The sequence below is a fragment of the Fusarium redolens genome (assembly GCF_020744475.1).
Source record: "Fusarium redolens strain MPI-CAGE-AT-0023 chromosome Unknown BKA55scaffold_2, whole genome shotgun sequence".
NCBI classification, from domain to species: domain Eukaryota; kingdom Fungi; phylum Ascomycota; class Sordariomycetes; order Hypocreales; family Nectriaceae; genus Fusarium; species Fusarium redolens.
The window spans coordinates 195,580-219,589 of NW_025763665.1; the positions used below are offsets into that span (position 1 = coordinate 195,580).

Here is a 24,010-nt window from a genome sequence, read left to right on the forward strand (position 1 = left end):
CACGAGATCGAGATCACAGTCACAATCCACGGCAAGGGAAACAAACGAGACAGATAAATAAGCCTGGCCCTGGACAACCGTCGAGACATCTGCCTAACGAAACGACACAAGGACGGTGAATACCTTGGTGTTATTAAGAGTCCAGATACACTGTCTTTCTTCTATCACCAACTCTACAAGCTGGCAGCAGCCCACCCATACAAATATCACGATATTGTACTTTGCTTGCTCGCATCTGCCACAATCTGTGCCTTATTTAGCCTCAGAGCATAACAAAAAGTTATGTCCTGGGAACCGCTTGATAGACTCATATATATTGGGCCCATATCCACATGTTACCGCTACGGAACCCAATGCTGTGACTCTTATGCAAGTGTCCCTACCTACCGCTGTATGTAGCCTCCGAACCGTTGGTGTTTGCTCCTTGAATGATGTAATTCCTTTCATGTGCTGTCATTTTTGCTGTAGGTACATGTGATAGTGCGCGATGGCGCTAAGGAACAAAGTACACTGCGTCATAACTGTAATCATCGAATCTGACATACGTTAATGAATTGCTTTGTCTATCAGGAGATATGTATTTGTGACCAAAAATTGAAGATTAGTTAGTACACAATGCACAGTACTTATAATAACACAATCTGATACATTTTTCATACTAATGAGTGAATATCCATCACCTGCACAACATCACAAGCCTTAAACGTCTTGCTGATCAACTTAGCACTTCATCTCGCAAAAACCCCCGAATTTACAGGGTCACAAGCCACTGACACACAGTCACTCTCGGTCATTGTCACTGATTGACTCCGCGTCAATTTTCTTCCTGCTTCCAAGATTCGCTAGGCCCTGTTCCTCAGTGATTGCATATCTTCCCCCCCATCTCAGCTGCAGCTAGCGCCGTGATAAAAGCTGCCCTCTTCCAGCCCATTCAACTCCTCTTACGTATTGGACGCTAAGTTACCTATTTCAATACACCACACAACCAACCCCTCCAACGTCTTTTTTTCAACTCTCTCACAGCATCACAACTTCTTCGACAAAAACTACATATACACAAAATCAACTAAAACCAACAATGTCCGCCCAAGATAAGGCTCAACAATACCTTGGCCAGCTCGACCGTGAGGTACGCATGTCCCCTCACTCTGCAATTATAGCCGCCGCATTCTAGTCGAACACAAATTGCGCAACGTTACCTTGCAAAATGCTGACGGTGATGCCATTCGTATAGCTCTCCAAGTACCCCGCCCTCAACAACCTCGAGAAGCAGGCTGGTGTTCCCAAGGCCTATGCCGCCATCGGTGTCGGCGCTCTCTACTTCTTCCTCATTATCTTCAACCTCGGAGGCCAGCTTCTGACCAACTTGGCTGGTTTCGTCATTCCCGGCTACTACTCTCTCGGTGCTCTCTTCAGCCACAACAAGGAGGATGATACTCAGTGGTTGACTGTACGTGGCCTTTCCCCTACCATCGGAGCTGATTCCGGGCTTTGCCGAGGTTCCCTATGATCACAAGCGGTCGCTAACTACTTTTACAGTATTGGGTCGTCTTCTCTCTTTTCACCGTGATTGAAAGCTTCGTCCAGGTTGTCTACTGGTTCCCCTTCTACTTCGTCTTCAAGTTTATCTTCCTCCTCTGGCTCTCTCTCCCTGCCTTCCGGTAAGTTGCCATGCGGGTCTTGATGCCCCGCTATCTGGAGGATTCGCTTCAAGTACTGACAGAAACTGAATAGCGGTGCTGAGCTCATCTTCCGATCTTTCCTGGCCCCTACCCTCGGCCGATACTTCCAGCAGACCGGCTCGACTGCTTCTGGCCTCCGTGCCAAGGCTGACGGCCTCGACAAGACCGAGTAAACGGTCTGCGAGGTTCAGCTTGATCGCTAAGCTAACTCTTGCGATTTATCGCATGCCCCGGATCAAGCAATTTCGGTACTAGGGGAACAGGAAATGGTTATTTATAGGAACTACGCAGCTTCAAAACCACGCTACGCAAATTGGAGGGTATGAGAAGGAGGACCGGCCAGGATTAAGATTTATACAAGCTAGAGATGCTGTATTGGACCACTGGGAGTTGTTCGGGAAGATTCGTGTCGTGTGGATGACTTTGTGTGATGAATGAATGCACTAGAAATATCTTGCTTTGCTTTGAAAGATGCCCTCTTTGGAGCTTCATGAGAACACGTATTGCCGTTATACCGTTTTGCTTACCCCACATCTTTGGTTTTGCAATTGAATGCCTATGGTATCGGGGATTTCGTTCTATAAACATTTAACTGCAACTGTCGCGTGCTCAGTTGCTCAGCTGTCTTGGATGTTTTCACATATATCACTATGCCACTAATCGTCAACCTCTTACTGGTGGCCAAGCTCAAGCTTGCTTGCTTGGTCTACGATCTTATCCGATCTGGCCTGACTTGACCTACACTTGACGTAGTGGTAAGCAGTGGCCACAGAACCCTTTTTTTAGTGGCCCAAGCTTTGTACCCGTCTGTCCAGACCCAAAAAGACCCGATTGTTAGAGCTGAGTGTGCATGTGGCTGTGCTGTTCCCGAATTAACCTCTGACTGCGCCTCACTTCCCCTTGCGACCCTCCACTCTCCTTGGCGCATCAACAAGTTGGACGGCACATGCTTGCCAGCCGTAACGAGTAGCATCTTATCGTAGGCTGAACCACTCAATTTGTTTCGTATTTCCATCTTTTCACCACGACAACTAATACTCTCCGCGATTCGATCTTGAGAGAGCTCACGATGCTAACTCGCAGCCAATAACAACCACATGCGACGAAAACCCCACGTTCATTTGCAGATTGCGCGTCGATAAATCAACGTCGAACTCAACGAAAAGGCAAAAGCCCCTGGAGGGAAAGGCCACCATCATGATACCCAATTCGCCCATATCACGACCATCTACGTCGATAATTACATATCTATCAGTTCTGGTATTGAGCTTGATGCTCTGCGCTCCTGGATACACCGAAGCTACACTTTCATCGCCCAACCCCGTCTTCGACTTTGAAACACTTATCGAACGAAGCGATATATCGGACTTGATATACGAACCAGAATTTGCGGCATTTGATCGCAGTATTATTGGTCGTGCGCCACCAGACCAACCGCTATTAACAAACAATGGCCCCGATAGTAGATCGATAATCCCTGGAGCGACTGTTTGTTATATCGTGGATAAGAAGACGTTGTTTGGGAAGGACAAGAGGCATGATGATCATGAAACGAACGGGGAGACCGAGCACCAGAATTCTCGCCGAGCAGAGACAAAGACTGTCTATGTGTCTGCCAATACTTGTTCCAGGCCAACTCTGAAGACCAAAGACAAGAGCGGGAAACCGGAACTGGCACCACAACTCAATCTTTATACTTCAACAACAAACAAGATCAAGTGCCCAACGGCAGGCAACTACAACAAGTCAAATCCCGATACCGCCAGGATACCGTTCGACGAGGGCGCAGTCATGCTGACTATGAATGCTACCAATGACATATACATCAGCGTTGTGGCTCCGAATCTAACAAAGGCCGATGGAGAATATAAATACCAGATCGCCATTTCTTTCGATGAGTATTACCACAACTACGATGCCAAAAATGGCACTGCTCAACTGCTGTTGATGGACTTTGACTCAACATCAGCCCTCCTTTTCACTAGTGATTTGACCCAGGACTCGGACGAGACCCAGCAGATCATGAAGAGGCCGCCGCCTTATCAGATATTCATTGGCGATGACAAATTGAGATCCATCGATGGCCTGCGACATTCTGCTTGTGGTCTAGCGGACCACGCGGAAATTTGGGCCAACGATAAGAAGACAGGGCGACACAACGATCTCGTTACTACTGGCCTAACGACACGAGGACAAGGAGGATTGCCCAAGCAGCAATTCCTGGTTGCAGGGCTCAACCACAGTACTACCTACTCGGGAATACTCGTTAAGATGCCCGATAGTGACAGCAAGAGAGATACAAAGTCTGGGCGCACAATAGGTGGTGGAGGCATTGTCTACAATGCCACCACGTTTGAGACTTCATCCAGTAAGATCAATTGCGCTCTAAGTTGCTTGAATATTAGCTAATCCATCACCAGGCACAAACTGTAAGATGGTTACGAATCTGGACTTCTGCAACGAAACACAATATGCCGTTCCTGGCAACGACAAAAAATTCAATAATACAGCTCTGGCCAAGCATTATGATGATTATGCCAGAAAAATGTACGCCAATTTCGAAAAAGTCATGATGCAAGTGCCCTGCGAAGCACCCCCCGAGTCTCGCTACTCGCTAGCACGAGATTGTGATGAGTGCCGCGAGGCTTACAAGCGTTGGCTCTGCACCGTCACGATCCCTCGCTGCGAGGATGTTATGGGTGGCAGCAGATATAGCGTTGTTCGCGACGCTTTCCAAGCCTTTCCCAATGGAACTACGCTTCCTGATAATTTCCGCAAGGGTCTCAAAGCCGCAGCAAATAACTCCTCGCGCAACGCCTGGATCGACGAAACTGTCAAGCCCGGTCCGTACAAGGAGTTGCTACCGTGCGAGGATGTTTGCTACGAAGTTGTTCAAGCCTGCCCTGCTGCTATAGGCTTTACCTGTCCACAACCTGGATTCCCAAGTTTCAGTGTGAGCTACGGACGGCGGAATCCGGATATTTCGAGTATAACATGTAACTACCCCGGCGAGCCAAGGACGAGGGTTAGCGCAGGTGTTGTTGTTCGACCAAGCTCTTTTATACTGAGTGCTGCGTCATTGATGATCTGGTTGATACTATGAGGGATGTGTTTCTTGGGTATGTTGGGCGTTTTTTTAGAGGAACTTCGGCGGAGATGCATCTGAGATTAATTCCAGCGATAACCCGAATTTTGCGTTAAAGTTAGATGCTCATACGTTTATGTATGTGGTTATTTGGAATAACATGAGCGATTTGGTATCAGTATCCTACAAGAACAACTAAAGACAATGGGCTGGTTTGACCCCCCGTAACCTGATTTACATGCTCTAAGCCTTGTTTGCCTTTGTCGCAGCATCATAATCCTTGATAGTTGTCTCAAGCTTCTCAATCGTTGCTACTCGTAAACCCGTTAGCTCCCATATCTTCTCATAGTCTATCTTGTGACCAACCTTCTCGCTCCGCACGGATCTCATCTGTCTCAAGTTTCACCCAAGTCCAGTAAGCCAACTGGTACGTAAAGACAGCAATGAGAAGTGTCTTTGCGACGGGCCGTGTGAATGTGCGATAGAACTGAGACTGCAAGATTATCAACGGAAGCCTTACGAATACTTTTGCAACATACCACTGGGCTTGGTGCCTTATTTGAATATGTCCTTCTAGCAGCGCCTCTCGTATATAAGTTCCTAGGCGCAATCATAGGCCGTAGCCTCGTTAGAGTTGTCGAAATCATTGTGTTGATAGTTGATACTCGTTAGTTCACAAACGCAAAGCAGCATATCGATTAAGCTTCATGGGCACCAGCCACACGTGGCAGTGAAGTGGGGGCGGGGCCGGTGGGGGAAAGAGACGGTCTTCACTTTAGGCTCCCCTGTCACCTTCCCTTGTCTGTCTTTAAGGGGAAAGGAAAGGAACACATGTCCCCAAAATTGTTAGCAGCCCATTTAAACTTCCCTTCCCTCACGGGCCCTTGAAATCTGTCCCTTAATACGATCTTAGTACTTTAACGCGACGAGGACCGTTTACAATATTTGAGTTCATTCAACTCTCAATTCTTCTGTGTATTTCTTTCCAACCTTTATATTCAAACTCTCACAGCTAGACACAATGGTACGCCACAACCTCGACCCTCCTACACAATCCAGTGTCGATCTCATGATGGAGCTAACATGATACTCCCTTGGAGGCGCAAACTCCCCAGCAGCGACGACGCAACGAGGCCTTTGCCAAGGGCAATGAAGCCAGGATGGGCAAGTCGGAGGATCAGATTAAGAAGCGTGTCGAGAAGGTTCAGAAGTCACCTATCTCCCTGTTCTGGATCTGTATGTTACGTGAATCCCGTTGGTTCAAAGAGCTGCGCTTTACTAACAATTTGCCACTACAGCTATTCTCGGATTCGTCATCTTTGGCGGTCTCGTCTTCGAGGGTCTCTCCCGATTCTTCGGCTAACCTTACATCAATTGAACCTCTCTATACTATAACAACATAAACACAAGCAACAAGCAACACGAATACCCCGACCAGACCTCGCTCTCAGCGATGGTACTACAATTTTTCTTGATATCTGGGAGAGTAAGGGTCTGTGAACCATCTAGAATCTATGGACAAGCATGGGGCACCAGTCCGTCGTCCAAAGGAGCTGAAAGGGGGAAGGGCACATATAATTGTATTTCGCCACGGGAGAACCTGTATTGTATTCACAGGAACTTGACTTAAGGAGAATAGGCGCAATCTGGAACCAACATAAATCGACTTCTTCTCGAAGAACAAAACGAGGGTTTATTTCTTTGCTTTTTGTCTACCTGACGCCATGCCATGAACCGTGAATTAAAATAACAGCCCTTTCTTTATATGGGGAGAGCTTGTGCGAAGCCAGGAGCCTCAAATGCGAATGCCAACACGAAACATATACTATGCGTTGAACAACTATGCACCAAGACCACGACGCTTGCTGCCACCATCGTTCTTCATCTTCATACCAGCCTCGAACTGCTTCTGGATGTCGGCCTCGGCCTTGGTAGAGTTGGATGCGCCCTTGGTGTTGTGAGGGGTGGCGACACTGGCGCCAGCCTTCTTACCACCCAGAAGTCGTAGGAACTTGGCCTGTCGAGCAGAGCCTCCCTCGAGATCGTCGACCTGCCATTGTTCAGCCTGAGCTGCAGATTCGGGTTCCTTTTCCTTCTTGTCCTTGGTCTCAGCTCGCTTCCTCTTCTTCTCGGCCTTCTCGGCCTTCTTGGCTTTCTTGTCGGATGCCTTTGGCTCCTCGACCTCAGCCTCAGATTCGACAGCCTCTTCCTCTGCCTTCTCAGGCTCGACGAGTCTCACTTTCTTTCCCTTCTTGTTCTTCTTATCCTTCTTGGATTCCTTGGGCTCTTCCTCTGCCTCGGGAGAGATATCGGCGGCGGAAACATGGCTTCGCTCGGAAGTGGCATTGCTCAGTCGACGGTGCTTCATCACGACCTCGTCGGCTGGGATGTTTGTAGGAACTTCGGTTGGCTGCTTGGCCACGGGAGCACCTCCCTCATCTTCAGATGAGCTATCGGAACCAGAATCTGAAGTATCGGAATCAGAAGAGGTATCGTCGTCCTGCTCGGACTTGGACTCATTGGCGGTTTTCTGGTAAGGCCGGTTAGTATGTAAATAAACAATCATGGGATGGGTAAACTTGCCTCGGCATCAAGAAGTGCTTGATACTGGGCAGCAGCTTTCTTGGCCTCGGCCAACAACAAGTTTGCCTTTTCCTGAAGCTTTTCGGCGCGAGCCTTGAGTTTCTCCTTGCGCTTAGAAGCGTTGACGGTTTTCTTCGCCACGGTCTTTGACTTTCGGGGCTTGCCACCAACGACCTCCTTTGGCTCAGCACTGACGGCACCGGCAGCCTTGACGGCTCGCTTCTCTGCTTTGGCAGAACGCTTCTTCTTGCGCTGCTCAAGCTTTGTTGACTTGTCTTGCTTGCGTTTCAAGTTCTTGTCTGCATGTCGCAAACGTTAGATGAGCTCTGAAAATTACTATGAAGGGCTAAAGCTTGGAAGAAGAGCTAAGGAAAAGTAGCATTTGTCCATGACTTACCCTTCTTGGACTTCACCTCAGGGTTGAGAGAAACACCGCCAGTTGTGGACGACGACATGATGATGGTCTCAGAATGACGAAAAACAAAATAGGTACAGAGTTCGGATGGAAAGAACAATTAAAAGTTTCGGCAAGCTCGTTACCGTTTGCCAAAGATCAGTAAGAAAGTCAATCTCTTATTGTTCAAGGTTTAGTGATGAACGGCGCAAAGAAGAATCGACGATAGCTTCATGAAATGCCCAGCAGCACAGGGCAGAATCACCACTTTTTCTGCCGGGCGGTGAGAAAAGTTGACAGGGGACCAGGCGTTGAACTTTGGGTGTGGGGCAGGTACTCTTTGGGCACATGGAAGCAGGGGCATTGCGTTCCGTGCCTTCCACCAACCCAGGGTGGAGTGGGCAATTGCCTAAACAGGCAATCGCCGGTTTACACGCCAACAGTTCGTACTATGTAATTCGTTATGTTTCTCGCGACGAAGAGTCTGTATAAGTTAAAGCTATAGAGAATTACAACAATGGAATTCAACGAATAATCACCTAAAACGTTGTGTTTGCGAATATATTGCGACTTCAAGTAGAGGGCAGTAGAATTTTGGTCCTGGTGAAGGCATATGTATTACATTATCCTTCAATGTTTGACTCTATCACGACAAAGCTGTTATGTTATGACTTAACACACAGGCAGCTGATATATACTTTACCATTGGGATAAGCGGGAGTTTATGGTATCAAGAGAGTATTATTGATACTCTGTCTTAAGATCAACTGAGTACCTGTCTATAACTCTCATGTCGAATGTAACGACTGAGCGGAAACAGCCCTTCGCGTCACACATACGTATATTCCTCCTTCGCGCAATAAAATCCGAAATTACCCTTGACTGCAACAAGTTCATTGCATATTATAAGGCTTGAAAATATCCTAGTGAACGGTGGGTACATGAACTGATGACTTGCTTCCAGGCGCTACACACTGGAAGCATTCGATACTGCTTGACCTCGCGGGAGAGGCGAAGGTATATGATCCAAATCTCAAATAAATATCTTCGAGGTATACAAGAGACCGAGAATCTAGGTTTTAAGGTTATCGTGTAAACTGGTAATAAACACGGGGAGATCATGTGTATATCAGGCCACTGCTTGTGAAATGGTTAAGGTTGAAACAAGGCATACTTCAGCTGTCAGGGGTTACCCAATACCTGTGTTCGTATAGTGCTATATATATCCGAGGCCGCATTCTCGTATATATGACTTCAGTACATATGTATGCCATTAGGCCTTTGAATGCGGTATGAAGCAGCCAGCCATCGGTCGACACGGCTCATGCTACTCATATACGATTGTCAGCTTATTAAACCCTCAAAATTCATCATCGGGAAATTTCTCATTCAACAAATGGGATCAAATCTTGTCTTATTATGCAAAGTCATTCACCTTGCCGCCATCTTTAACGCCAACCAGTAACAGAGTAGAGGAGTGCCCCAGGTATGGTAAAACATGATCTATGAATAGAAAGAGAGATCTTCTTTCCTCTCGTAATTAGTCCTTCACCCCTTGCCTGACCGCTTTGAATCATGCCGTCCCAAGTCTCAGCCGCATCCAAGAATAGAAATCCAGCCCAAGAAGACCAACTCCATGTGAGCGAGCGGGGTACTGCCAAAACAAAAACTCCAGAAGAGGGTGTGTGTGATAAATTATACAATGACATTAATCGTGATACGTCCGTTCAATTCCTTCTATTCCCAAATACGAAAATCACTATAACGATGTTAGTCGAGATGGTCTAGAGAAACAGGGGGTCATCTTACCATAGCTTCTTCTCAGCTTATTGCCCAGCATTTGGGTCGTATAGATAATAATCATCGTAATACATCTCGTCTGCTCCACTGCTTTCACCGTAACTTGCTTGTGCCCATTGCGTGCCGTATGAGGGTGAAGCACTGTATGTCGCGGTAGCAAAGCTATCGTCTGCGCTGTGTGTTCCCCTTCTACTACTGCTGTGTCGACTTTCGGCCTCCTGACTACGACCAACAAAGTGGCCGATGTTCATGCTACCCCAGGGAAGCCCTGAAGGGTCTGAATAGGAGTTGAAGTCGTTGGCAGAGGGAATTCGATAGCTGTTGCCTGCATACTCCTGATTTCGAGAATCTCTCTCGGCTCTCTCCTTGTTTTCTCGAGCCTTTTCTCCTGAATAATTCGTTAGTTACAGAATTGTTTCATTGACTTCTGGTCACTTACGGAACTTGCGTTGAGCAATGCGGTTCTGAATTCTTCGTCTCTCTTCAGGATCTGTGATATCTGACCAGTCGACATCATCGACTGAACTGGACTTTGACTTTTTGGAAGAATGTGTCGAAGAGCTGCCCTTATGGGAGCTGTGAGAGCCATGTTTTGAGCTCCCGCCCATTTTGCTCTTCTCAGAAGAATGAGAATCTGATTTGGAAGAAGATCCCTTCTTCTTGTCTTTGTGACTTGAGGATTTCGAACTTGTTTTTCGTGTTGGTGCAAGTTTTGAAGGAGATTGAGAGCGTTTATCGCTTGATTTCTCCTTTTTCTCTGTTTCTTGGTCAGGGGAAGCACTTTGAATGCGAATTTCTGGAGTTCGTAATTCCGATGGCGACTGATTCGGCAAGGACATCTACTATCAGAGAGTCATCAAATTGGAGGTCTTGGAAAGATGGTATTGAGCTTGTTGACACAATATGGGGGAACCATCTAAGTTGTAGGACTTTTATGTTGAGACTGAGACGACAGAGTTGTAGTGTGCCAATGACAACTGAAACAAACTACACCCTTGTACTAGAAGTCTGAGATTGATAACTAGGCAGACAGAATAGGGATGTCTTGATGTCGGTTAGAGTTTAATTGTATTGGGATATGGCATGAATGAAACTCGAAAACGAGGGACGAAGCCACATACATGTAAGGCAACGACTTTTAAACCCTGGGCCATGATAGGTAGTACACTAGTACCTGAAGGACCCAGAAAGTGAGTTAACTAAGACCCATGCGACAGCGGGATGATTGAATCGGCCAGGACCGGGGGTATCTTGGACAGTGAGTGAGTGACTGTATCAAGATGGAGGGTAGAGATTCAACGGCGGAGCCGGGTAGGGCAGAATTGACGTATGGAGATTACGAGGAGGGCACGAGGCGGATGCGTCAGGAAGAGGGTTTTCGGGAAATTAAGCAATTGGAGGTGAGTCTTTACCATAGATGCATTCGAGCCAAAACTGAATCCTGATAGGCGTTGCTCGCCATTGGCTTCGAATGAGAAGGATTCGCATCAGCCATGATATCCATAAGTGACCCATGCCTGTAGTAGTGTATTTGCAGGGGGCGGAGAGAACAGGTAAAGAACTAAAACGGTACAGACTGGATAAAAATGCACGAAACAACCTTGTTCAGGTACACCACCAGATGCGTGGAATGGCGTGTAAGACGAGCCCAAGTTCAAGGGTGTGCGTCAACACAGCAGCCTCTTTTCAAGCGATATCAGATCCGAAATCATTCTTGTTCATGACTGAGGCCTCTCCAGGTCGCGTGGTGTATCAACATACGTATTCTCACAGATATTCAAGGGGGAAACTGTGCGTAAGGTACATGCAAGCTATCTTGGACCCATGACGGCGAAGGAGTCATACTCTGGAAACCTTGTAATCACTGACTTACAAACGTCCCCATGGGGCTAATCTCAAAGTAATACCTTAGGCTACTACACTACAGGTCGAGTACTGTACAGTAACACGTATGTGCCCACGTACAGTGACGACGTCACAGCTGAGATCGAAATACCTACTCTTTAAAGATATGGTTGAGTTTCGTGTAATTAAAGGAACCCAGACTACGTATGTACCTCTTGCACGCGTCTCCTCTGTAAGCACCCTGCAAACGTGCATTCGCAACAAGTCACGCTAATTTGCTGTCATGGTTCGAAACAGTGTAAGTTGGAAAAGCCAATGGACACTAAATATGTGAAAAGCCGCGTTGCTAAGCCACCCGACGCCCTGAACCTGAGAAGGGGAGCAAAAACGGGAATGCGAGATATACGACGGACGGGGAGTCGGGCATTGGGCCACGAGGTAATGAAAAGAGTGGGACGTGCTAAACGGGCCTTGTAGGGCAGATGTATTGTTGATCAAAATACTTATGTTTTCGCCCATAGAAATTGTACGTACAACATGCCTGTAATGTAATATTCAACGTCTTAAGTCAACTCTGTAGGAAGATATAGGAATTTTATCGGATTTTCTAGGGAAGACAAAAGGCTCATCACGGATAATCTAGTCACAAGATACACTCTGTGATTCCGACCCGACATCCCCGGATCTTGCATGCCGGATAATCATGGACAGGGATTCAGAAGAGTCATCGCCATTGCAACTACGGATATCTTAGCTGGAGCCAAATTTCATTGGGAACGGGCCCGAGAACTTGGACACGTTTAGCTGAGGTCATTTTACTGCACTGCACTGGACATACACCAAGTATCTCAGTGACACATACCACACCGTATGTTATGCTTGAGCGTTATGTATGTTTTAAGTTCCCTCCCATCTTAATTACCAGGATCTTTTTTCCAAAGAGGGCTGCCTTGCGTAGCAAAGTCGTTGCCTCAAGGCTTCCACATCATGGCCTGTCTAAGACGTACGTATGTCTATACATGGACATGAGGACACGTTTTGATATCATCACGATCAAGTTGAACAATCAGCCCTATCAGCACGCACTCGCACAACGTCCCTCAATGGGATTGTTGAGGGTCAATTCATGTATCGCCGAACCAAGCAGTCGGTGAGAATAGGGATAAGATGAGTAAAGTTATGCTACTCTTGTCTCGAGACCACAAAATAGTCATAACGAGATCAAGGTGGCTACGAGAAAACCTTCACGCTAGGTACATATATGCCTCTCAAAGGGCGCGCGTGATCTCTGAAGCCCAAGTTGATCTGCCGTCGCTAGGAAATTTCAGGAAGCTCAATTTCATGATTATCAATCACAAGCCTCAGCTCATCAGGGCTGCACTGTATCCACGATACCGGATGATCGACGCCATATGCTTGAAATACAACCTTAGCAAAAGCCAATTTTAGGCAGCCTCTGCAATGTTGCATCTCCCTGCGAATTTAATGTCCCAGAGGTGGTTACGAAACTGTTTTCATTCGTCATAATTAGCTCTTGGCTGTCCAGAGAGAATATGCCAAACAAAAGGTCCCTCGATCAAGCGGCGGTAGCTGAAACTCTAAGACCGCAAGTTGGGGGCCACCCCCGACGACTCATTTGCTGATCAATTAGGCGAATGCGAGATATTCGCCAATCTGCATGGTTGTTAGGTATCGTGAACTTCTTCATAGCAAGGACCGAGTCAAAGGGAAAAAAAAAAAAAAAAAAACAATGTGGAACGATCGAAAAGTTATGAGGGTGCTTCTCGGCGTATAAATGAATGAGACAAGGTTTCAGTCAACGTATAAGTCCCAATCGCAGGAACCTCACCCTATTCGAGGAATATCATATGAAAATAATGAGATCAAAGAAAAAATACAGGCATTGTTGCAAGTACAACCACCTCCACTTGTTAGTCATGCGCGGAGATGGCATTTTCTATTTCTGTTCTTTGTCACATCGTGAAAGTAGCTGCATATAAACCACCATCTTCAAATCAACCAACATGAAGCCAGTGCACTAGTCAGGGAACAATAAGGTGAAAACCCGCCATACAAATGTCGTTATGTCTTCAGCATTAGTCGGAAGTGAGGGTATCCGATATGCAGTGATAATTAACCCACCTCTCAATGCTTGTTATACAGCATTTGGAGGCATCAAGCACAAGACAGGGGTAAGGTACCCAGCTTCACTACCTCAAGAACGTTAGTCAATCGAAGCTGAAAGTAAAGAAATCACCATGATCTCCGCACAGCATGCTTCTTTTGTCAGGTGAATCACATTGTAGGCAGAGCAGGGAACCAGTTTTGTATCAACGGGCGTTACAGCGTCAACAACGCCATTCATAACATGTTCAAATATAGAATTAGGCACCTAAAAGGATTTAGTCATTGTAAATTATGTGCCATGTGAACGGCTTTGTGGTGTCAAGAGGGCACGGCACAGTTGCGTTAGTTTTGCATAGCCTACTGTTTTTTGGGAGTTTTCACAGTGAGACTTCCACGAAATAATGGCCCACAACAGAAATTCGAAAAAGATCTCAAGTGACGTTAAAATAAGCTCCAAATTTACCGAAAATAAGATCCGGGATTTAGACGAAGAACGGCTTCTCTTTCTGCCTGCCAAGAAGTGAACATACACCAGGCAGTAATGCGTTGGTTCTGATACCATGCCTTAGGATGATATCTCCCACAATCGCTGACATAATGGCCACCAAAAGCCTCTCCAAACTAATATGGCAAATCAATATACCAGATGGATACGAGACAGGCCTGATACGGTACTATGAAACCTTTTTCTTCACATCGAACGATACCCGAGAACAGCACTCGAGTGAAACATGCTTTTGCTCAGCCGTCCATAAACCCCAGTCATATCTGCTAAAACTACAGTTGTAAATGTACATGTTGTGTCTTTTGTCTTTTACACAACTATTACATATTGGCCAGCATCTCGGCCTCACGCTCAGCTCTTCGTTCTGCCGACCTCCTCTTGAATCGGGTCTCAGCCCTTCTGCGCTCACCACCGTCAATCTTGCGACCCTGGCGGTCCTCCCACATTCCTTCCGTGACCTTCACAATAGCTCCTGATGTTCCAGAGATGGGTTGCGCAAAAGGTCCGGCAATCGTCTGGTGACCCACGACTCGATATCCGTTTGGTCGGATTAGATGTGAACCAGTGTCCTCTTCACCAGTAGAATCCTTAGGAGCTTTTCGAGGAATCTTTTTATCAGGCGTAAAGTCGTGAGGAACGTTGACAACCCATTTCGTATCGCTGAGGGCCGAAGGAGGCGGTGTCGCAACCTTCAAGAGAGCCTGCCCATCCTTGACATATTCAAAGTCTCCACCGGGACCCAAAGAGCCCTTTCTATATCGCTGCATCCAGTGCAAAAGGTACCTCCGGTTTCGGGGTGGTTCGATGCCCAGCTCCTTGAGTTCTGGCGAGGTGAGGGAGAAGAGAGCGTTCCATGAGGGGAACTTGTTGGCGTACTTGTTGAGGCCCCGGCCGATCAGGGTGAGGAAGGTCGGCACATCGGGAACGAATGGTCGGGGCTTGGGAATCGGGTGCGCAGGCCGTGTCTTGTGAAGTAGGCGGATTTGTCCTGTTCTTGAAAAGGCGCTGCCGCTCTGCAGAAGCAGGCCAAATGTTGACCTGAGTCGTTCGCCCTTCATTTTCCTAGAAAATTATGTTAGATGTTATGATTGAGAGTATCAAATTCTTTTCATAAGCTTACGCTGCTCAATGGGTCGAATGACACAAGTTCAGCCGCTACCTCAATCAACGAAGCCTCACAAGCCGAACGTTGATCTCGAAATTTGACGACGGGTCTTCGTTATGTCAGCAAGGCTGTTTCTCTGTGGCGGGTGCTGCCATAGAACTGTGGCGCTGGTCCCTGATAGTTCAATGACGACCCACTCATAACCGACCAGGCTGACATCCCACCTCAAATGCCTACATCCTCCTCCTACCTTCTTCCCTCCTACATACTCGATTTCATGTTGAGTCATCTATAATATTTCGTGGCCTCAAGCTTAGGGCATCTCCATCTACTAGCCATCAGTGGTGAATGATAGTAAACATTTACTATCAACCATGGCCCGCACCAAGGCTCGCACCAGGCATTCTACTGCCGATGCGGTTCACTTACACGTTGGACTCGATGGTGAGTTGACTTATGGGGGTTTTATTGCCCGCGCTCACACCTTTAATTTCAGATTTGATACCAACATCATTTGTTGAACGGCTTGTTAGTCTCATGACTTCTGGGAACGAAACTTCAGATCAACCATCATCATTCCATGAGAATGAACCACCTACAAAGCGTCGCAAGACCGATTCTTCATTAGCCTTGAATGCTATACCTGTCGCAAAGAAAGAATTCACTATTTGTCGCCCTTGTACAGGGTCCTCTTCCAAAAATCAGTCAGTCGTATGTAAGAGTGTTGATCGCTACATGAGCATTCATTTTATGGACAATCGACTTCACATGAAGTCACAGAAAGATTGTCTATCTGAACCGTTGGATGTTACGTTCAGGCTAAGACGAGCGGAGGAAGATGATCAAATGAAGATTTCTTACATCTTGGACGGCACTTCACAGCGAGTGTCACAACCGAATGTACTCTGGAGCGCATTCGACCTGGAACTCGAGTGGCAAGGAAGGCAGGTTAAGATGACTTTCTGTCGCAATTTCTACTGGAATGAATCTCCATCGCCGCACTCTCAATATAGATCATCACTACATCGCAAACACAGCCAGCCATTCATTAACTTGCTACTGCGCGGCTCGATCTCAACAGGCACGCCTTATAGATCCTCGACATGGTCTCCCATGGACTTCTACGAAGCGGCTTTTGTCCCTCCAAAGGACGAAAGAACATCCGAAACTGTTCAAGTCGATGCCTTGGAATCGACATTATTTCCGTACCAAAAGCGCACCCTACAGTGGTTACTGCAACGCGAAGGAGTACAGTGTTCAGCAGATATGCAACGCATCGTCCCATACGTACCTGAAAATCAGGATAGCGTGTATGACTTCAAGAAACTGGCGGATGTGGCCGGGAATGAGTACTACTTAAGCGAACTATTCCATGTGGCGACAAGAGATGTTTCGCTATTCCGACAAGCTGAGGCTTCCATCAAGGGCGGCATTCTGGCAGAGGAGATGGGTCTAGGTAAAACATTGGAGGTTCTTGGCTTGATCTTGCTTCACCAGCGATCTCGGCCCTTGATTCAAAGTGATTATGAGTCCCAGGCCAAGCTTACGCCGAGTGGCGCTACGTTAATTGTGACACCCCCATCATTAAAAGATCAATGGGTATCTGAAATTACTCGTCATGCACCCGGCTTGAGTGTCAAATATTATGAGGGTCGGAAAAGGATATCGGAAGTCGACGAGGAACAGGCCACAGATGAACTTGCTGGCCACGATATTATTCTCACAACATACTCGGTACTGTCCTCTGAGCTTCACTTCACGACAGCACCCCCAGAGCGCTCACGGCGTCACGCAAGAGTTTATGATCGGCCCAGATCCCCACTCGTGCAAATCTCGTGGTGGAGAATATGTCTAGACGAAGCTCAGATGATTGAAAGTGGTTACAGTCAAGCTGCGAAAGTGGCTCGTGTTCTTCCTCGGGTAAATGCGTGGGGGATCACTGGAACGCCAGTGAAGAATGACGTTGAGGATCTTCAGGGCTTGCTCCTTTTCCTCCAGTACGAGCCCTACTGCTCTGTGAACCAAATCTGGCAAGATTTGATCCGTCATCACAAATCTGTCTTCCAGCGCCTATTCAACAGGATCGCTATCCGGCACACGAAATCAATGGTTCGAGATGAGTTGGTTCTGCCATCTCAGAAACGCTTTGTCATCAGTATGCCCTTTACAGCCGTCGAAGAACAGCACTACCAGTCCCTTTATCGAGAAATGGCGGAAGCGTGTGAGCTTAGTCTCGAAGGAGCGCCAATCGTAGATGACTGGAAACCTGAAGATCATGAAGAAGACATGAGAACTTGGTTGGTTCGACTCAGGCAGACTGCACTGCACCCTGAAATTGCAGGTTATAACCGCCGAAATCTTGGCAACAACAAGAATCGGCCTATGAGAACTGTTGACGAGGTTTTAGATGCTATGCTAGAACAAAGCGAAAGCACGATTCGATCAGACGAGAGAGCCTACCTGTCAAGTAAACTGACACGAGGCCAACTGTACGAAAACAGCCCCCGAGTGAGGGAGGCTCTGGAAATATGGTTATCAGTACGAGACGAAGCTCGAAAACTTGTTTCCAAAGCCCGAGATGAACTCAAGTCTTTGACTGGGTCAAGACCTAAATCCACCAGTCACGAGGACTCTGATATCGATGATGATTCTGAAGTTGAGGAGAAAGGTCAACTGTTTGAAAGTCGACGACGGCTTCGAGGAGCATTAGAGATGCACCACAGGGCCGTCTTCTTTTGCGCGAATGCATACTTCCAGATCCGCGAAAATCCAGAATTGACTGAACCCGAATCCGAGGAATTTTTACGTATTAAGAAGTTGGAAGATGAGGGCTACGAGGAAGCGAAGGCCATTCGAAGGGAAATCTTACAAGAGCCTCACTACAAGGCAACTCGTCTGATGGCGAAGGTGGCGCAAAAGGCATCCGAACAATCTTTCGTTGAGCTTCCGGAACTCACAGTTGATGCGGAACGAGGGATCGAGAGTGGTCGCATTGTCGACGATCTGGAAGCATTGTACGGCGAACTGAACGAGCAAGCAAATGTTATTGATGAATGGAGGGAACACCTAGTCGGGCTTGTTCTGAAGCCTTTGGTTGATGAGGACGACGATGCCGAAACAACAGGAGAGGAATACGGCGAGTCGGCCAAAATTCAAGATGAACTCATGGTTTATGTTCAAGCTCTTCGAGCTATCATTGCTGATCGACAGGATGCTTTGACTGGACAGACAAACGAGCTTATCAAGCACGAAACACTAACGTCACTGAGACTCGCAGCCAACGAAGAAGGGCCTGCCCCCGAAAAGCTTATTGAGCTTCTTGCATTGCGGGATCAAATTAAACCACGATCAACCTCGATGCGAAAAGCTATCAGCGAGTTTCGAGGCTTGACATCGAAGCTGGCAAGAGATACCACGCGAAGCGTCCTAGAAGGCAGAATTGCGGATCGACAACTCAAAGCAACGCAAGCAATCTTGAACACACAGAGCAAGCTGACTACTGCTCTTGAAGCCGAGGTTGACAAGTTCAAGAACATCATGAACCTCCGCCTGGAGTATTATCGCCAATTGCAAGCGGTCTCTGACAGTGTCCTGCCTTACGAGGAACCTGTCACTGAAGAACTCATGACGAAGATGAAGACGACTGAGGAAAATATGCGCCAAAAGCTATCTGCAGCAGAAGCCAAACACAGATACCGTGAGTGGTACCCTCCTTAATACTTGGCTCCAAATTAACTTTTCAGTCCTTCACCTTAAGGAAGCAGGAAACAAGTCTAACGAGCCGCGAATGTGCGTCATCTGTCAGACGACATTCACTATTGGCGTTCTCACGGTCTGCGGGCATCAATTCTGCAAGGAATGTATGATGTTGTGGTTTAAAGCTCACCATAATTGCCCCGTGTGTAAGAGAAAATTGAAGTCATCCAACTTGCACGATATTACTATCAACCCTCAGCAACTCAAAGTGCATAGCGATAACCCAGATCAATCTCAAAATGGTGCAGAGAATAGCCCTCAACAGAAACAAAACGATTCACCAAAGAAAACCGGGATATACTCTGAATTCAACTCAGACAAGCTGGCTGAGATACAGAAAATTGAGCTGGATGGGCCTTCATTCACCACGAAAGTTGATACGCTCGTCAAACATTTGATGTGGTTACGAGAGTCTGACCCTGGCGCAAAGTCGATTGTATTCTCGCAATACAAAGGGTTTCTGGAGATTTTGCGCAACGCTTTTTCAAGATTCAGGATCGGCTATGCCTCCATTGACGACCCAGATGGCATCAAACGATTTAAGGAGAACGCCTCGGTTGAGTGCTTCCTTCTTCATGCCAGGGCACATTCCAGTGGCCTCAATCTCGTCAATGCAAGCCATGTCTTTCTCTGTGAGCCTCTCCTCAATACAGCGCTCGAGCTCCAGGCAATTGCACGTGTGGATCGGATTGGTCAAATGCACGAAACAACTGTATGGCTCTACCTTGTGTCAGGGACAGTTGAGGAGTCAATTTACAACCTTTCGGTCCAGCGGCGAATGGAGCACATGGGACGTGCCAATAAGGGCAAGTCAAAGGAGTCGACACCTGAACTTCTCGACGCGAATATCGAGGCAGCAAACACGCTGGAGCTCGAACAAGCATCACTTTCGCGATTGATGAGTAAAGACAAATCAGCTGGTGAGAACGTGGAAGAGAACGATTTATGGGAATGTCTGTTTGGGCACATTGCTCACAGAGACAATGAGCCCGAGAAGGATATCAGACTTCAGGAAAAGGCTGTCATGGGATACTTGGCAGCAGAGGCAGCCGAAGAGAGAATGGACAGAACCGATTAGATTCCAGAATCATGACATGAAGGGATGGGTTTTGGCGCATGGGTTGGCATAGACAAGTCCCTACATATGGCGCAAGACTGGCAACTATGAAAGGTTCATTTGTGGTTTAGATTAGGAGTTTTCATCATGAATGCAACGGCAATGATCACGATATGGTGCACTGAGATCATGGATCGTGTTTCGTAATAACTTGTGGGAAAAGCATGTCATTTTTCAATGCTCGTTTTGATACATATAATATACAACAGATACTTTTGGCTCATGGTGTCCCTTGATCCATTGCCATGTGACGAGTCAGATCGTTTCTCATGATACCCAACCCCTAGTCTACCCAGGCATTTACGCCACGACCCTTGAAACTCAGACATGGTTTCGTCACGAAATACAGTGCGCATGTGCGCAGCACGTCGAAAAGAAGATATCTCACTTCCTTAATCGACTCGCTTGGTCTTGGCGCTAGCGCCAGACTTGACGCGTCGGGCAACGGGGCGGTTGATGTGGTGGTCAGGAATCCAGCTCTCGTCATAGTCCTTTCCAGAGGCGACGGCAACGGGGGTAGACTCGGAGCCGGAGAGAGGCTCAGCAACATCGATGGTCTTCTTGGCCTTCTTGTTGGTACGGGGGCGCTTAGCCTGAGGGAAGAGAGCCTCGATCCAGGTCTTGTAGACGAAGTAGAGGGTACCGGTGAAGGCAGCAGAGAGGAAGAGGTAGAGGAAGATACTGTAAGTGTTGTTAGCTTGCGATTGGAGGAGTGGAGATAAGGAAGACATACATCTGGGGGTCAAGGAAGCTGGTGGGAGCCTCGACGATGGAAGCAGGACCGTTGTGAACCAAGACCTGGTGGAGGTTGCCAGTAGAATCAGTAACGACAGCAGAGAGCTCAACGCGGACCTCCTGGGGCTGCATATCCTGAGCAAAAGAGAAAGGAAGCTCCTTCTTCTCGCCAGCAGGGACCTCAATGTTGTACTGAACAGAGGTCAAGTTGCGCACAATACTGGCATAACGGGGGCTGTCCTCGGGAAGCTCCTTCATGGTGTTGAGAGAGCCAGCGACGAAGGCGACATTGATAGCATTGGCGTCATTGTTGTTGATCTCGATGACAGCCTTCGTAGGACGACCGTTGACGAGCTTGACACCGAGGATGTCGGCTTCAGGGAAAGTAGCCTTGATATCAGCCTTGAGAGGGGCCTTGGGAGCGGCATTGGCCTCAGGAGCGTCCTTTATGAGATGTTAGAATTGTAGGAGAGGAGATGAAGCTGTCGCGCGACACGAACCTGAGCAACAGCGCCAAAGACCTGAGCGGCCACGAGGGCGAGCAAAGAAGCCTTGAAGAACATGACGACGAGGAGATGAGGGAACCTGTAGAGAAGACACCGATGAAGAAGATTGGGGGGGAGATGAAGAGAAGAAGAGAAGAAGAAGCTGGTGGAGATGATGGAATATGGGGGAAAACAGGTTGGGCTGTGGGTGACAAGACAATCTGGCCTCTCTCTCACACTGGAGGCGAATGGAGCAAGGGGGAGGGGTGCTGTTGTGGAGAATCAATTGAGATTGGTTCGAGACTTGAGGTTTTAGGGGAATATAGTGGGGTGGGCGCTGAAGCTGGAGCTGTTTTAGGGGTTTGGTGACTGTGATGGGAGCTGGAGCTAGGAGCTAGGAGCTTGGACCAATCGCGTTATTGGATCTGGAGCTGCGCCGTTTTCAATTGAGCTTATCAGCGTTATTACGAACGTTGAAACCAATTCTGATATCAATCATCATGTTACATAGCGATAGTTGAATGATTTCGCGAGAGATCGGTAATCGGTGGACTGTGGGGCCTTCCGGTGTCTTCCCCGGCCGGCCTGCCGTGTGATTCGGCCCCGCTCCGGGTCGTTATCAGATATCGTTGACTTCAAGGCTATTTCACCAGTCAGTTCAAGCGAGTCAAGTAGCTAAATCAATAGTAAAGTATCTAATGTAACGAAGAGTGAATTATGCTATGAAGATACGCCGTTCTCGATTTTGTAAACGCTCTAAAATATGCAAGTCTATGGTCATGACTATGCCAGTGTATGCGTATGTATATATGTACTAATATGCCAACTCCAGCCTCCTAAACTGGTGAATCTTCGGTCTTTTCAGTCTCTTCGACTTCCTTTGCTTTCTTCTCCCATGCCTCCAGTGGTGGAGGTTGGAACAGCTGACCGTTCAAGCTCGCCTTGATAGTCCCACACGCCACCATAACCCATAGCAAAAACTCGGCGACAGAGAATATTGTTCCCAGCACTTTGAAGAATTTCGAGGGAAGTTCCTGGGCAAGTGTCGTGGTCGCAACTGTGAACACTCCAAGAGGGAAAGTAAACGCCCACCAAGTGAGGTTGAAGGTGATTTGACGTCTGATGATGGTGGCGAGAGCAAAGAAGAGCCACACAACAGCGAATCCCCACAAGACGAGAGCAGTGAGAATGCCGGTCAGATAAAAGAATTGGCCCGCGATAGGAGCCTGGGGGATGAATTCGTTTCTGGCAAAGAGTTTGAGAGAGACCTGGCCGAGGAGTTGTATTGCTGCTGCGCCCATACCAAGAGGGCCGATAGCGATGAAAGATGCTACAGCAACTTGGCTGGGAAGAATATCGTGAATCATAAGACGGTTGTAATACATGGCTAGAATGACGATAGCCATCGGTACGCTGGTTCCCCATAGAATATAGCTGGTAATGATGGTCCATATGGCGTGTTGGTCGTTGGGTAGAACATTGGCTACGATGGCTCCAGAGGTGGAGGCGACGATATCGGCAATGACGGGGAAGAGCCATGAGGGGTTTACTTGGTCAAGTGTGATCTTTAAAGTGTAAGCATTGATATATTAGTACCGTAATTAGCGATTGACTCACACCCTCTGTTCGCATAATACAATGCGGTATGTAAAGACTACAAGCTGTAGCCATAACAACATCTATCCACCAAAGAGCCCATGCAAAATTGGCAGCCCAGTTACCCCAGGCTGGAACACATACAAATACTATCATGTTGATAATTGTAGCGAAGCCAACTGGTATAGTCCCTTTGGTCAATTGTTAGCTTCAATTGCGGACAATCGATCACATCATGACGAAATACATACCTAGAAAAACAGCCTGTGCCGGATGTCGTAACGTCGAATACCATATCCCTTTGAAATACGTATATCTTACGATAGATATACAACTAAACAGAGTAAATAAAACAATGTTTAGACAAAATATTATACAGGAGACGTAGAATAGCCATCGGCCGTGGTAGGGTAGGTTATGAAGTAGAACAGACGTGATTCCAGTGCCCATCGTCACCGTGAACCATGACGGAGTGAAATTGACAACAATTCGGCGCCATCCTCTTCGATTCTTTCGATATTTATCGTGCTTGAGTTCTTCTGGATTTGTTGGTGCCGCGGGTGCTGCTATTTCGGAACCTGGGTATGTGACCTCGCTAGAGTCTAGGTCCGGTAGATGATCTGAGGGCGTTGGTGTAGAACTCATAGTGAGGTCAATTGAGTAAACAAATCAAACTGTCTTGGTAACCAGTATAAGTCATTGAATAGAAGAAAAGCCAAGTTTATTTAAACAGAGTGAAAGTACTAGTAATTAATCAAAGTGAGAACACAACGTGACGTCGCGGAATCGGCACCTCGGCCAATGCCAATTTTCGACCCACGACTCGTCGTCATGTTTTTTTCCTACCAAGGTCAACTCATGCCATTGCCACGGAGTGGACGCACTCTCTTTATAGGGTTCCCGCGGAGACGTTTAAACTCGTCTAATGCCTAGTCCGCAACCGTATGATGCTCAATTGGGTTGTATTTGCTGAGCATAACCTCTTGGTGAACGACTGGGTTGCTCAACCTATAGCGTGTCGTACCTGTTAGTCATAGGAATTCAAACGTCAGTTCATGGGTCCAAGGCGAAACATTCAGATGACTATACTGTTGCATTGATCCTTTGGAACTCGAGACTATTATCGTATGGACGTATAGTAAATAGTATGTTTTTTGGTCTTTTTATATAGTCTTCGGCAGTATTTGTTGTTGCA

General features: G+C 47.3%; 10 protein-coding genes across 10 annotated transcripts; 4 read left to right on the forward strand and 6 right to left on the reverse strand.

Moving 5' to 3' along the window:
• The first annotated feature begins 943 nt into the window (after positions 1-943).
• BKA55DRAFT_150314 (TB2/DP1, HVA22 family-domain-containing protein) lies at positions 944-1,941 on the forward strand. Its single transcript, XM_046184941.1, has 4 exons — positions 944-1,129; positions 1,235-1,450; positions 1,540-1,661; positions 1,735-1,941. The coding sequence occupies exons 1-4, from the start codon at positions 1,079-1,081 to the stop codon at positions 1,853-1,855; spliced, it is 510 nt and encodes a 169-aa protein (XP_046054554.1). The 5' UTR covers positions 944-1,078; the 3' UTR covers positions 1,856-1,941.
• A 938-nt stretch (positions 1,942-2,879) lies between these two features.
• Positions 2,880-4,785, forward strand: BKA55DRAFT_589283 (stretch-activated Ca2+-permeable channel component-domain-containing protein; the record flags this gene model as incomplete). The annotated part of the gene is made up of 2 exons (XM_046194911.1): positions 2,880-4,050; positions 4,103-4,785. 2 exons carry the CDS (start codon positions 2,880-2,882, stop codon positions 4,783-4,785), a joined length of 1,854 nt encoding a protein of 617 aa, XP_046054555.1.
• Positions 4,786-5,010: 225 nt separating this feature from the next.
• BKA55DRAFT_684020 (uncharacterized protein) lies at positions 5,011-5,414 on the reverse strand (the record flags this gene model as incomplete). The annotated part of the gene is made up of 3 exons (XM_046198579.1): positions 5,011-5,078; positions 5,134-5,260; positions 5,307-5,414. The coding sequence occupies 3 exons, from the start codon at positions 5,412-5,414 to the stop codon at positions 5,011-5,013; spliced, it is 303 nt and encodes a 100-aa protein (XP_046054556.1).
• Positions 5,415-5,590: 176 nt separating this feature from the next.
• On the forward strand, positions 5,591-6,457 carry BKA55DRAFT_553136 (uncharacterized protein). The gene is made up of 3 exons (XM_046191499.1): positions 5,591-5,791; positions 5,868-6,003; positions 6,066-6,457. Exons 1-3 carry the CDS (start codon positions 5,789-5,791, stop codon positions 6,128-6,130), a joined length of 204 nt encoding a protein of 67 aa, XP_046054557.1. The 5' UTR covers positions 5,591-5,788; the 3' UTR covers positions 6,131-6,457.
• On the reverse strand, positions 6,458-8,053 carry BKA55DRAFT_553139 (small acidic protein family-domain-containing protein). Its single transcript, XM_046191500.1, has 3 exons — positions 7,748-8,053; positions 7,351-7,649; positions 6,458-7,297 (listed from the first exon to the last, which is right to left on the reverse strand). Exons 1-3 carry the CDS (start codon positions 7,803-7,805, stop codon positions 6,608-6,610), a joined length of 1,047 nt encoding a protein of 348 aa, XP_046054558.1. The 5' UTR covers positions 7,806-8,053; the 3' UTR covers positions 6,458-6,607.
• A 1,165-nt stretch (positions 8,054-9,218) lies between these two features.
• Positions 9,219-10,562, reverse strand: BKA55DRAFT_150515 (uncharacterized protein). Its single transcript, XM_046184942.1, has 2 exons — positions 9,984-10,562; positions 9,219-9,932 (listed from the first exon to the last, which is right to left on the reverse strand). The coding sequence occupies exons 1-2, from the start codon at positions 10,381-10,383 to the stop codon at positions 9,571-9,573; spliced, it is 762 nt and encodes a 253-aa protein (XP_046054559.1). The 5' UTR covers positions 10,384-10,562; the 3' UTR covers positions 9,219-9,570.
• Positions 10,563-14,341: 3,779 nt separating this feature from the next.
• BKA55DRAFT_589284 (IGR protein motif-domain-containing protein) lies at positions 14,342-15,079 on the reverse strand (the record flags this gene model as incomplete). The annotated part of the gene is made up of 1 exon (XM_046194912.1): positions 14,342-15,079. The coding sequence occupies one exon, from the start codon at positions 15,077-15,079 to the stop codon at positions 14,342-14,344; it is 738 nt and encodes a 245-aa protein (XP_046054560.1).
• Positions 15,080-15,318: 239 nt separating this feature from the next.
• On the forward strand, positions 15,319-19,960 carry BKA55DRAFT_632928 (SNF2 family N-terminal domain-containing protein; the record flags this gene model as incomplete). Its single annotated transcript, XM_046196971.1, has 3 exons — positions 15,319-15,570; positions 15,689-18,823; positions 18,870-19,960. Exons 1-3 carry the CDS (start codon positions 15,501-15,503, stop codon positions 19,958-19,960), a joined length of 4,296 nt encoding a protein of 1,431 aa, XP_046054561.1. The 5' UTR covers positions 15,319-15,500.
• A 174-nt stretch (positions 19,961-20,134) lies between these two features.
• On the reverse strand, positions 20,135-21,510 carry BKA55DRAFT_553164 (uncharacterized protein). Its single transcript, XM_046191501.1, has 3 exons — positions 21,235-21,510; positions 20,733-21,178; positions 20,135-20,680 (listed from the first exon to the last, which is right to left on the reverse strand). Exons 1-3 carry the CDS (start codon positions 21,295-21,297, stop codon positions 20,392-20,394), a joined length of 798 nt encoding a protein of 265 aa, XP_046054562.1. The 5' UTR covers positions 21,298-21,510; the 3' UTR covers positions 20,135-20,391.
• Positions 21,511-22,055: 545 nt separating this feature from the next.
• Positions 22,056-23,460, reverse strand: BKA55DRAFT_499932 (voltage-dependent anion channel-domain-containing protein; the record flags this gene model as incomplete). Its single annotated transcript, XM_046186701.1, has 3 exons — positions 22,056-22,784; positions 22,837-23,006; positions 23,067-23,460. The coding sequence occupies 3 exons, from the start codon at positions 23,458-23,460 to the stop codon at positions 22,056-22,058; spliced, it is 1,293 nt and encodes a 430-aa protein (XP_046054563.1).
• Between the last annotated feature and the right edge of the window lie 550 nt (positions 23,461-24,010).